Source organism: Micromesistius poutassou, assembly GCF_964030765.1.
Source record: "Micromesistius poutassou genome assembly, chromosome: 13".
NCBI lineage: Eukaryota > Metazoa > Chordata > Actinopteri > Gadiformes > Gadidae > Micromesistius > Micromesistius poutassou.
In genome coordinates this window covers 5833098-5846883 of record NC_140283.1, presented here as the reverse complement: position 1 = coordinate 5846883, position 13786 = coordinate 5833098, and the positions used below count along the sequence as shown (strand labels likewise).

General features: G+C 44.6%; 1 protein-coding gene across 2 annotated transcripts in view; it reads right to left on the bottom strand.

The window, feature by feature from the left end:
- Window positions 1-13786, bottom strand: part of edc4 (enhancer of mRNA decapping 4) — a 28683-nt gene that overhangs the window by 6951 nt on the left and 7946 nt on the right. For both annotated transcript variants that reach the window (XM_084477684.1, XM_084477683.1), the window contains exons 12-29: window positions 11303-11483; window positions 11069-11135; window positions 10863-10954; window positions 10419-10600; window positions 10130-10209; window positions 9696-9837; window positions 9246-9541; window positions 8934-9164; window positions 8714-8815; window positions 7945-8091; window positions 7793-7835; window positions 7128-7275; window positions 6618-6761; window positions 6192-6307; window positions 5902-6067; window positions 4785-4971; window positions 3561-3780; window positions 2743-2906 (exon numbers count right to left, since the gene is read on the bottom strand). In XM_084477684.1, the coding sequence (XP_084333810.1) occupies window positions 2743-2906; window positions 3561-3780; window positions 4785-4971; window positions 5902-6067; window positions 6192-6307; window positions 6618-6761; window positions 7128-7275; window positions 7793-7835; window positions 7945-8091; window positions 8714-8815; window positions 8934-9164; window positions 9246-9541; window positions 9696-9837; window positions 10130-10209; window positions 10419-10600; window positions 10863-10954; window positions 11069-11135; window positions 11303-11483 (2708 nt within the window). The remainder of the gene's footprint in view (window positions 1-2742; window positions 2907-3560; window positions 3781-4784; window positions 4972-5901; window positions 6068-6191; window positions 6308-6617; window positions 6762-7127; window positions 7276-7792; window positions 7836-7944; window positions 8092-8713; window positions 8816-8933; window positions 9165-9245; window positions 9542-9695; window positions 9838-10129; window positions 10210-10418; window positions 10601-10862; window positions 10955-11068; window positions 11136-11302; window positions 11484-13786) is intronic.

Sequence of the window (13786 nt, the reverse complement as noted above, 5' to 3'; positions counted from 1 at the left end):
GAAACGTTTGCATTGTAGGTAGGGAATATACAGTTAACAAAGGTAAGTGGGAGTGACCCATTCTGGAGCATTTAGGATTGGCGGGAGAGGCCAAGTTAATTTGCAATACACTATGGGGCAAGTGGACATGTCTGCAAGTCTGTAAGACAGGGCTGCAATACGATTGGCCTGGCCTCAGTATCAGACTCAGGCCAAGTCCACACGTACCAAAACGATCTTTTTTTTCCCCGTTTTCCCTGGCATCGTATCAAGAACATTTGCGTCCACACGGATCCATCTCAATACGACTCAACACGCTACTTCATGTTCCAGGCGTATAGGTGGCGCTGTTTTAGTTTTAGAAATTCACCGGAAACTCAAGTCACTCAAGTAATAAAGCGTTAACGCAACCCTTTTGATCGTCTCAATTGGCGCACGCATGGCTGTTGTTTGTTTGTAAAATGTGGCTTATGTGGTTGTCCATCAGTCTTTTTTGCTCAGCGTGGTGGCACAGGAGCATAATATTTTGCGTAGTGGTGGGCCGTTATCGGCGTTAACGTGCTGCGTTAACACGAGACTCTTATCGGGCGATAAAAAAAATATCGCCGTTAATCTATTCTCAAAGTTGAACTAACCAGAAGCTGAGTGTTTAATAAAATATACTGTCCATAATCGCGCCATATGCTGGAGACAATGTAGCAATGATAATAGAAACAACTTGGGTGAGCGATGACACGTTTTGGGTTGATCGTGACATCAGAGCGTCGAAATAGTTGTTGTTGTTGTAATAATCCAAATCTTCCTCCGAGCTACCCGTAGGCGGACGCGTACCAGCCGTCTGCCTTCAACGCCGCCGCCCCGGCTGCCGCGATGCGCACCGGAGACGAGCGTGCCGTGGACCTGTAGCGAGAGCGCGTCCCGGCGCCGTTATATTTTCCCGCGTTTGAGTTTGTGATAGTAAGCGTGTAGTAAGTTATACTAGAGTTTGTGATGCATTTTGGAAACAGGAGATGAGCCCCTGGTCTAATGCGCCACCTGGCTTGAGAAACCCGTTCTCAAAGACTTACTTTTAGTCATTATTTAGGTAGCACACACATATTATGAATGCCTTCGGCAGAATTCAAATGAGCCATTTTAATCTAGATTAAAAAAAATAATCTATGCCCACCACTAATTTTGCGATTGTAACCCTAATAGGCACAATATCTTCTCCAGCAGGAACACGAGCATGTAGTCGGCCATTGTTGTTGTTATGAGACGTCGCCACAGGTTACAAGAGGTTACGCTCGAGGGGTGTGGCGATGACATCATCGAAACGCAAGTATGCGTATTGGCCGTCCAGACGAACACTCAAGGGCTGCGTTTGTGAATTTATTCACCCTGGGACCAGGTTTCAGAAAAGTCTGTTTGCATGCGATGCGTTTACAGGATTCGTTTGGACGATCGGCCAAAACGATGCAAAACATCTGCGTTTAAACCAAAAAGCGTCTCCGTGGCTCCAGTGGGAATGCAAATCTGAACTACCTTAACCCCTCTCAGTTAGTGAGAGGAAGGGTGGTATCTTAAGGTCCAAGGAGAATGTAAACTGTTCCTTTTAGATTGACTAGTAATTATATAAACAAGGTTAATGTAAGGTTTATAATTGTGTATTATAATTATGATTAATATTTCCACGACACGTGTGTTTATGTCATCTTTTGTAATACACATACAATGAACTCTGCACATACAACATGTAATATAGGAATATAGAATGACGTCACGTGGGCTGTGTTTTATTCTCACTAGAATATATCTCAGGAATAACGCGTCATTTAGGCACCCTGATGCGCAGGGTGATAGTGTTATGATCTTGGTTCCTTTGGGCAGATCAGAACACAGCAATGGCACTTGAGTGCAGACCAAAACAGGCGGTCAGAGACAACCTGTTTGTGTGGTCCTGGACCGTTTTCATGGGTCCCCGAGTGTGGTTTGGTTGCAGTGAGAACGGCCTGAAACAAGCTACATATACGTCCATGCGTTTGTGTCTGTGTGCAGAGCATCATACATGCCAGAGACTGCCGACAACCTCAACGCCCCACTGCATAGCTGCTGAATTTAATCGGTTTTCGGAGCGCTGTTACACAGAAGTATTATTAGAATAGATCGCATTATATCCTGTGTTTTGTTTAGGCTCTTTTGAACTGCCACAAAACCCATACACGTGTTTACCCATGTTGGTCTGCTCTTTAATGTTGACGTGTGAAAACAAACCGAACCAAGCAAGCATACTTTAAGTGCCCTAATTGACATGCTAGGCTGGGTCTCGGAGTGTGTGAGAGACTGTTTCTGCAGAAACATTCTACCACCATAGTCCGTTGTCTGTTGTTAAAGCTATTTGATGTTGCAAAGCCTGTTAGCACTTAGTTTGTGTTGTACGCATTATAAATGTATTACTTATACAGAACAGGTCCATTCAAGTAACACAGAAAATACCAGCATTTGTGCACTTAATATAAAATTTGCATTTATCTTCTGCACATGTAGTTTATCATACATGCAGGTCTGTTGAATGTTATTTGTGTTAATATTCTCAATTTGGAATAAATTTGAACATTTCATTTTATTAGTCGATTAATCAAAGAAATTATCAATAGATTTATCGATTATGAAAATACTTGTTTAGTTATCTGCTCTTTACGGCTTCCGCATGGACACACGGATGGGTGGAGGATGGCTTTGGACAACAATAGGGATGGTAAAAGACATCAATATTCCACCCACCTGATCTTGAGCTCGGAACGTGTTGTTAAGTTAGAGGAGAGCTGCTGTATCAGTGAGAGCAGCACAGGCTGGCTGAGAGGACAGGGGTGCTGTCCAAACACCTGCTGTGAGTCTATGGTCTCGCACACGTAGAGCACCAGGTTGAGATCCGTCGCCGACAGAGCCTGTGGCGAGAGATCACACTGTTAGCACCTTTAGGGTCAACGACAGAACAAGGGGAGGTGTGGAGGATGAAAAAGATGGCTTCAAGCAACCTGTTTAACATGAGCCAGACACAAGCAGTAAGGGGACATTGCAGATCAATGAGACAAAAGAGCAATGCCAGGGTCACACGGAACAAAGTGACCTATCCGCCATATTTAGGGTAACACCCAGAGGTGTTAAACGCATGTATGTATGGTCATCATGTTTTCACTGGGGAATCAATGTCAATGTAGGGCTGATCAATAAAGGAAAAAGTCATAATCATGTAATCATTATTTTGTTCAATATTGAAATCACAATTATTCAAACGATTATTTTTGAGTTTGAAAACATGATGCATTTATTCAGCATTTCTCTCCAAAAAAAAACAAACAATAAAAATAGAAAATTTTCAAATAGAAAATGCAAATAATACAAATAGTACAAAATGTATCCAGCTGTTCTATTTCTATAAATTATTTAATGAAAAAAAATCTATACAACATAAATAAAATAAAACTTGATTATATGTGATTATATTGATTATTTGGAGATCATTTGACCCAAAAATCTAAAATGGGATCAAAATTAGGATGAATTGCACAGCCCTATATCAATATTGTTCTTGGGGCTACCTGCTGGAAGGCCTGGTTGAGATGGCCCTGCTGCAGAAGCTGCAGTATGTTGCTCTGCTGCGTCTGGTAGTCCAGGTGCGCCGTGGGGACGGGCGTGCCGGCTGCTGACCTCATGGCCTGCATGATGCTGGAGGTGACCACCGCCTGCTGCTCCTTCATGGCCTGGCTCACCTCCCCTTTAACGATCCGCTGCACCTGGGTCAGCAGGGACTCCTGCAGACTGGGAGGGGGACGCACTTGAGCAGGCAGAAGGACACGAGCAAAGGCTGAAAGAGAACCCCCAGAGGCTGGCAGAGGGGGTTGGTCAAAGGGCGAGTACTGCATTTAATGGAAGCAATCTCGGCCCACGTGAATTAATTTTACTTTGCCGTAATGAGGTGTTGTCTTTGTCTTTTAGATGCTCCACTTTTAGTAGAAAGCTAGTTTGTGCAATACTCGATCTGTGGTCCACTTCCTAACAAATCTATACCACCTCAGAGGCCATGGAAAATAATTGTAATGGGATCAAGGGACTGGATCAAATTGATGTACATTACCCCAAGGGTTAAGCGCTGCATGTTTCTGCACCTCAACCAATTACACAGCGGAGCAATAGAGCTGCAGCTGGCCAGCAGTCTTGGCAAAGACTGTAGTCCACAGCAAGGGTCTAATTCTCAATTGTGCACCACAATTACCAGGCGGTGCCTTTATATAAATCTCAGGCTTCAGCTCAATAAGACCTGATCCTTTGAAAGGTGTTTACTTTCTCCATCCCTAATGAACATATAATAATGAACTTCCCACGTTGCAAACATGTTGTTGGGTGGGATGGCGGGGGGGGGGGGGGGGTTGGTAGGTTGGTAGAGATAATTGTTTTTGTATACTCTTATTGACTTCTATAGTAGTAGATTTTTCTTACTATTTTATATACCTGCCTAGGTACAACCGTTAAAAAATAGCAATTTGCTTAACCTGGTATGTTACATATCTCCTTGTTTTATATAAAGATACATTTCCCATTTCAATAAATATAAACCCAACACTGGTAATGACAAAATCCTAATTTATATTAGAGCAATCAGGACCTTTATGTCAGGGAATACTAACTATGTATTGAGTCCTAACCTTTCTTTTTTATAAAAAAAACCTTTTGAATGACACCCTTTATGTCCACAGACACAAAAACAACAACATTGAGCAATGACCAGTGATTGTGCTATTCATGTTTGTGGTGGTGATACTTACTTTGCTACCATCATCTGGAGCTGGTGCTGGACCTCTGTCCGGACGCTGGCTGTGACGTTATTGGCCAGCTGGTCGTTGTTGCTCTGGATATTCTCAATCATTTGCTGGAGCTGGCCAATCACGGGGTCTCGTACCTCCTGCTCTCTCTGTTTCCTGCTCTTAAGATGAGCCTCTAACTGTTGGATGTCTGAGAGAGGAAACACAGCAGATATCAACACACCATTCACCATGTCACATCAAAACAAAATCAAAAAGATCTATTGCAAAAACAATGACTGTTCGATTCAAAGCAAGTTAAATTTTTACACTGGAATAAATCCCCCCCTGAGGCTCTCGCAAAAACCCTTGCACAAGTCTTAAGAGAGAGCTGAGCACACAAGTGGGATTAACCATAATGAGGTACAAGGTTCAACGCTTGTGACAAGCTGTTGAGTGGCAAGACTTTACAAAACAAACATGGAAGTTGCCCAGGAACCATTGACAATGGGCAACAGGCAACTAGGTCATTGGACTAAGCATCTGCCATCATACACACCACAATCTAAAATCCAATCAGAAACTGTATTGAAGAGTGTTCTTGTGCTTTCTAAGGACATGAGCCTTTTATACACCACCAATAAACAAACCCTGAACTCAAGCACAGAGGTTTTTTTTTTTAGGTCTCTCTTTTGCAACGAGAGACCTCTAAAAGGGAGGAATTTTCTAAAAGTGAACTGGCCTTGCTCCCACCCCTGTGGCCTTCATCAACATGTTTTATAAATTATGGATTGAAAAGGGTAACTAGAAGACTTTCATTTGGTCACATCAGGTAGGCCTCACAAGACACAACGGTTGGGCATGACGCAGTATTACCAGCATGAGCCTTGCCCTGTACAACCTGGAAACCACACCAACAAGGCTGCAAGGCTGTTTGTGTGAAAACACTCGACAGGCAAAGTGTAATCACGCTACTTTATCAATATGGCAACGGCCATGAATATCAAAAGAAAAGAAAGGATCCAACTTATGTGCTAATTAGGGACGTCCACTGAATGCCAATTGGTCTTTTAAAATGAAGGCAATGGCATTGCGTCCTTCTCTGAATAGGGGGAATAGATTGGACAGACGAGGAACATACACTCTTGGGTCCCCTGTTTGAAGCTGTCGTTGATCTGTTGGAACATTGACTGACAGCCCCTGTCGAACACCGGCAACACAATGGTCTGAAAGGCTTCCTTATAGGCCGTCTGGATGGTGCCCTGCAGTGCTTCAGTCGCTGCCCGTCCAATCGCGTCTGTTGTGTTCTGGAAACCAGGAGGAATTCTTGTGAGTTTGCATTGTCTTGCAAGGGACCAGTCTTGCAAGTCATGAAGCATGAAAAGTGTTTTGACAGTTCTCTCACAGTTCTCTACACACACACACACACACCTTTGACTTGACCACCTTGATGAGGTTTTCTTTCAAGGTAGCCTCCACAGCACTCAGCTTGGCAGCCACAGTGCTGCTCAGCTGGCTGGTCACGGGCTCCAGGCTCTTGGAGATCGCTGGAGAGAGAAAGGATCACGACCAGAACAACTAACACAACCATTCATAGAAAAACAACAAAAACAAGGAATGAATGTTGTGCCAATCTCCCCGATGTAACAATGCACACTACATACAAATATCGGTTTAACAGACGATGGAGTACACGAGTGGATATTTATTTTTCATGCATCCCCACGGAAAAATATGAAAGTGAAAAACGGATTTAATAATTAGGATACAATAAATAAAACAATCCATGTGAATAATTAAACAATCTGAAATTCATTCAAAGAAATTAGATTGATTCTATTGATGCGTATCTCTTACTCGGCGGGACAGTCTTCTTCATCTCCTCCCTGAGCACCCGGTCCATCCGATTGGTCAGAGAGGAGCTGAGGGCGTGGCTGAGCTGCTGGTTGAGTTGCTCCTGGCGGCCCTGGCTCTCTGCCAGCATGCGATCCAGCCTGCGTTCTGCGGCCGCACCAACAGTCAAGGATCATCACCGCCCACTAGACAGCTTGTGTTGGCACGGCAACACACCCTTTAGCATATGCAGTACTGCATTGTACGCAATGGGACAAGCGACCCAGCAATATACACACATTAGGAGAACATATAGAATACAATATAAAACTCTTGGCTCTTTCAGAGCTGCAATGATATTTTGCGTTTGATGAGGAAAATATAGCAAAGTGTGCCCGACAAAGAGATGGATCACTGAAAATCATACATGAAAGATTAGCTCGTGGGATTGATGCTCTAAGGACATGTTTGATCCATCTCTATTGACGTATGAAGGTCTCTTCAACCTTATTTTGGTAATAGTATGAAAGATACGCTCTTGTTCTTGGTGAATGGCCATGACGTGCTCCACGTGGGCAGTGACAGAGCTCTGCATGTTGTCCATGTGTCCACGCAGGTCCGCAATCTCCCTCTGTTGGCTACGCAGCAGCAGCAGTAACTCCTCCTGCAGCTCTGCATTCATCTGCAGGCACAAAGACATAAGGGACACCTTGAAATGGAAATCCCCCATTCTACCTTGACGGCTCCTATCCTCTGAACTAGTTGGCACTTTAAAAAGTTTGAGTGATCCTCATGACACACAAATGACTGAGTGGATGTGTATAGCATTCCAATATTGAATAATTTTATACTTTGCAACCATGAATAATTGAATATAGAGAAAACAAAAGAAGTGTCATTATTGTAAGTCTAAGCTTGAATTAGTGATAGAGTAATCTCCAATAGAGTTATCTCCTGGTCCAATATTTATTGGTATGACATTTCGTATCTGCGGAGTAAAGATGTTACTTCAAAGTCCTTTTAACAGGTGGTGGATATTGAGTTGCCTGATGTAGAGATACTATAATTAGTTAGGGCGAAGAGATCGGGAAAGAAGAATTTCTATTTTTCTGTATTGGAAATAACATTCGACAGAATGCATGTGAGGCGATTCAACTATCCCACACATGCCAAGTAAGAGATCAGACGGAAGCACATACCTGACCAGGGTCCATCTGGACTGGCCTGGACTGACAAGACTCCCTGCAGGGCGACACGCCACAGAGAGGATTTAAATCAAGTTAAGAACATCATCATCAATGAGCAAACAATGAATCATCCTGAGCTGCATTCAAGCCACTGCAGTACGAACCCTTCGTCCTTCTTGTTCTTCCTCTTGAGCTTGGGGGAGCCCCGCGGGGACGTCTTCCACTCCTTCACAGGGAGCCTGTGGGACGAGCGGGCACCGCCGCAGTTCCCAGAGGACGAGGCCAGGCTGGCCACCTCGTCGTCATGGTCACTGGCAGGGAACAGAGACACAAACCGTGAGGCCATGTGGAAAACTGGTGCTAGTTAGTCTCTGGAGAGCGTTAGACGGACCGAGCTGTATTTCCTTTAAGAGGAAATACAGAGGAATACATAATCTTCTGCATGCATTGCATGCAGAAGGAGCACATTACACGCATTGCATGTTACAGCACCATAGCCATGATTCATTGGGCTTGTTTCTTACTGTACTGCAAACGTCCCTATTGCTGCAGAGACTTTGCAGAGAAGATTTTTCCCCATCGACCAATAGAGTTGGTCATACAAGATTCTCTATGGGTGATTCAGCCCTAGTAATGTCCATACACTTTTGGACATTCATTTTAAGTTAAAGTTCCATACACTGTGGATGGAAATGAGCTAAATGCTATAATCTGGTACAATGCATCTCTTCTCATTAGGCCTAAACTAAAATTAAAGTAAAATAAACCTGAACAAATGCAAGCAATTGCATCCAGGCAGAACTAGTAACAATAGCTTCCCATTTATGTCACTGTAGGTGATGACGCAACACTACATGTCCTCCTATCATGGACTGTCTGTGAAGCTATATCAGACATGCTATGACCAGACCAGACTGAGGGAAGGAGATGTACCTCTGCTCAGCACTGGCGTCCTGGCTGTCATTCTGTGTCAGCTGATAGGGGCGTCTATGGTAGGGGGAGTTCATGTGCCGGTCCTTCAGCTCATCTCTGGAACTAGGTGAGCACAGACGTAAAGCACTGAGCCAGAGCATTGCCACGCCTCTGAACATTTGTTTAACATTTGTGTTCCTCTGATAACCACTTGATTTTGTGTGCGTCTATACACACTTACCAGTCGCCCAGTCCGTTGTCCCTCAGGTTGTTCCTGGTTTCCCGGGTGATATCAGGGGCTGCGGGCCACGGCGTGTGACTCACGCTGCCGTCTGACGAGCCGCCACCCGCCCCTGCATTCTCTTGGGACAAGGCATTCTCCAGCAGGGAAGGGGTGACGCTCAGCAGGGTTTCCACCTCTACTGCCCCCCCCACGGAAGCCGCTCCGCTGCCACGCTCCAGAGGCAACAAGCTGTGGGTGGAGTTTCAAATGATTAGTTACACCCTGCAGGGCACCCGATGCCGATACACTATACAAGTGACACCTCCTCACCTGTTGATGCTGGATCCGCGAGGCGAGGTCAGGAGGTGCAGCGCGTTGGCCGCAGAGGCCATGCTGTCTGCCTGCAGGCCGGGCATGGGCAGGGGCTCTGGGATGGAGACCAGGCCGCGTTGAAGCGGCAGGGTCTGGGAGGCGATCTCGGGCATGTCCTGGGACATGGCGGTGGAGGCCGAGGAGATGACGTCGGGGGAACGGGCTCGGGTCGGTGAGGCCTGGTGGGGCAGGAGATGGGCGTCGAGGACCTGGGCACCGTCCAGAGAGAGTGGCCCGCTGACACCCGCCAGGAGCTGAGGGGAGACGGGCGGGCGTATTTATCCAGGTGTGGGACTAGTTTTCTCGTTAGTAACGGAAGCTGTGCATCGCATGGTTTTAATTAACCCAAAAATGCTGTCCCACTAGTGAACAATGTACCGCAAATGTGCGAGTAGGGAGCCATCCTACCGGCAGGCTCTCCAGTCCGGGGAGCAGTATGGAGGCCGCCCTTGGGCTTCCAGTGGAGGTGGAAAGGGCCAGGCTGCTGCTGCTGGTGTTGTTGTTGTTGTTCTCCGTTCTAATGGGGCTCTGACCCACATCGTCTAGAGCTCTGCAGAACCAAGAAAAATAACCTCAAGCTCTTAAAGGATGACCCACCGCTATAGCAGGAAAACCTGAGTGGTGGGCATGAGTGGGCAGGAATAGGGTTGGCCTAAATGTCGGCACTTTATGCCCTCCCAGCCATTAGGGACATCTTGATTTTGTTATGTCAAGAGTTACACATATGATTAGCATCCTTCAAGTGAAATTTTTTATATAAACAACCACCTCATTTGATTTTGTCGTCTTTCCTGATTTGAAACACCATTTTTGTTAACCAACAATAATGATGAAGGACTTACCTGCTTGTAGAGTCTGAGTTGCTGCTGATGGCGGTCACAATAGTCAGGCTGCTAGCGCTGCTCCCAGGCGAGGCCGGGACCTGGTGGAGACAACAGTCAGTTATGCTGGCTTGAGATGGACCCCAGCAGAATGAGAGGGTTAAGGGAGCAATGCAATGATTATCAATAAAATATACACCCGTTTTTCCACAGAGATTCAATAAATAAAGAAAGCAGAGGAACTGGGATGTATAGAGGAAATAGCATCCTTCTTCTTAAGGTTCATCAAGATACTGCAGGTTGTTCCTACCGAGGTGCTGGGGGTCATGAAGGCATCAGGGGTCATTAACTTGGGCATGGCCACACTAGCTGCATCCGACATGGACAGGAAGTCGGTGGGAGCCGGGAGCGATGGAATCTTCCTCAGGTCGCTTTCTGAGCCACTGCCTGAGTCCTTGTCTGAGCTCTGGTCAGTCAAGCGGTCTGAGGAACCTGCGGGGTGGGGGGGAGTGGTAAAAGCAGAGATTAGATTTGTACCGAGAGGTTGGGAGTACGACTCAGTAAGAGGTGTACTCCACTCTCCAACTACAATCCGGTGGGTGCCAGAGTAGTTGAGGGCACTGATTTATAACACTTCCTCCAAAGTCCAAAATCGTCTGCAATGTTCCCATTTATATATTTCAACGCATGTATACGGAATAGTCTTATATCACCTCATAAACATATTTGTAAAAGTGTCTCAAACACAACTTACCAAAACCATCGTTGGAGTCAGAATGGGGCAAAAAGAGGGCTGGGTTAGAACCCATCCGTGGTTGGAACCAGATCTGGACGTCCTGTAAAGACCTGTACAAATTAGGGAAACATTAGAAAGTTGAATGGTAGGATGGATTTTTTGTATTAAATTATTTTTTGTAGGTTTGACCTTCAAATTTGGTTTGCTCATTAGAAATAACTCACTTGGTGTGAACGCAAAAGAGCTTTATCTGAATCCCAGACTTGGATTCTGTGGTTCCCTGGTTACCCTCTAGAAAACCAAAAATACAAATGAGCATAGCAAAGCCAATTCATCGAGTCACACGTTAAACATGGATTGTAGTGAAGGAATAGTCTACTGTACAGCTAAGCGGCAGGGCAGTGCATGAACATTGATCACTTAAAATGTATTGATTGAGCGTGTTAGCGCGTGTGTACCAGTGGTCATGCTCTCGCTCTCCTCCTCTGCAGGGAGGACCTCCGTGTGTCTCTGTCGGCTCGGCGTGACGTCATGCACCCCGAAGCTCAGCACGGGGTGAGTGAGCAGGAACTCTGACACGGCGGTGAAGCTGGCCCGGCCTTTCTCCTGGTCCTGGTGTAGCTCCATCACATACAGCACCTGGCGGAGTGGAGGCATGTACACGGTGGCTTGGTGAAGATACCCCAAATAGAATCAGGGAGGAAGGAGACTCTCCAAAATTCTGATATGATCAGTGCCCAATTTGGGTGTAGGTTTCTCTGCTTGTATCTAAATGTTTTGCATACAAGAACAGAATAAGGGGTGAATGCTTGTATTAAACACGTTTCTGATACCATGCTATTCCGGTGTTCCCCCTATAATTGTATCAAATACAAAAACCTTAACATTCATCTCTAAAACTTACTCTAACAAAAGCAAACCAAGCCCTTCTTACCTCGGCCTGCCTGCATATGAAAAGAAAATGCTTTTCTCATGTCACACCTGATAAACAATAAAGTCTACACACACTTTTTATTTGTGTGTGATATTATCAGCCACGATGCAAATATACGACATATTCCTATGATAATCAATTATAGTGGAGTTTTACTTTTTAATCCTATAGTTGGCTGTTCGCGGATGAGGGGGATTATGATAAGTGGGTGTGTTTTGGAAACGTTGGTTTTCCTGTTCAATAACTAAGCTAGGCTATCACCAGTGTCTGAAATTCGGCCAAAATAGGTGCTAGACCACAGGGCTAGTAACTTTCAAAAGTTACTAGGCCTGGTGTAAAGTTACTAGACCAAGCAAATCAGTGTGTGTCGTAGGCACGCGCATTATGTTTTCAGATCACACATTTATTCATTCATTCTTTATACAGTAGCCTACATTTCAATGCTAGTGCTGATTATATTACTATTACTCACAGACGTGCGGTCAGGGGTGGCAGAGGACGCAGAGCTAAAGGTGGTATAGAGCCAAGCCCTTGGACTTTCAAGGCCCTTCCCTACTAGAGCATGGAAACCCGACCAGAGCTCGGTCACATCAGCACGATAAATAGAATAGAATAGAATATAAACTTTAATTGCCACACAACAATGTTAGTATTTTTTGGCATTGAAGATTTAAAATTTAAAACAGCTCATTATGTAGCCAATGGGGTCGGTCGTTTCACTTGATATAAAGGTTTGTTTTTGTGATTTAAATAAATTTTAAATAGGACGTGAGTGTGTGATGAAATTTGTTTATGTATGACAACGCGAATCGTGCATAAATTAGCCTAGTCCAGCCTATGTGCACAGCGCAGATGATGGGAGACGTAGGTGGCATCAGGAGTTTATTAACCACGGAAAACGAAGGGACGTCTACTTTGGAAGTATTTCTACTTAGCAGTCAAGGCGGATATGAACCTGTTTATGTCCACTGTAAGGGTTGTGGATATTCATTTTGTTCGACTGAAGGAGAGGATTTCATTGAGTTGGCCCAGAACTTATTAACGTCGGTGCTACATGGATCAGTGGCAGGCAGCGCAGGACGTACAACTTCGATGGATGGATTATGTAGGCTAAAGAGTTCCCATGAAAGTTGCTGTTTGTGTAATAATAGCCAAGTTTTCAAGGAAAAGGGGCTTTCGTCAATGGTAAGAGTTGATTTTCATATCAATAAGCTGCTTTCGCGTTAACGTTAATTTTACTTCACTGGGGTCACTCGTGTTCATTTGTTTCATTTAGAGACCTACGTAGGCTACCAACAGAGCCTCTTGTGTTAATTTTTGGGATTTTTTCCTGTTAGCTTGGGCCTTTTGTGTGGGCCTTTGAATTAATTTCAATTGGCTATATGATTGGGCTATGCTCGCCTGTGTTTAAAGCGGCCAGCGACGGGACATAGGACTCGATCGACTACTCACGTTCAAAGCCAAATTTCTTTGAAAATGTTTAGAACCTCAAGAATAGATTTGACGATTTAAGCTACTCTATTGGGTTTATATATTTGTGAATCGATATTCATGCACCTCAATGCAAGTAAACATTGGATTATAGCGCCGACATCTAATGAGATCATTGATCAATACATATAACAGATTCCGATAATTATCATCTATGATTGTAATTTACCACTATGGATGCAGTAAGAACACTGTGTTGAGAAACGTAAATAGGCTGTGACCTCCGCCCTGTCCTTAAACTTTGATATCAGGGACATGGTGACTATGACAAACATACCCAAATGTGATTGGTTATATATTGGTTTTATCCGCTGGCAAGCCGTAACAAATCTAGGTGTTGGTGCAAATAAAATAATGTTGTATTTTCACAAAACGGAAATCACGATGTACAGTCCCAAGTTCAAGTCAATGATTTGTTACTTAATTATCGTGTGAAAAAAACAAAAACAACAATCACGTTCAATGTTAAAGGACCTTTCAACGCGAGTCGTGAGTCAGTGATGTCCATAACCACGTA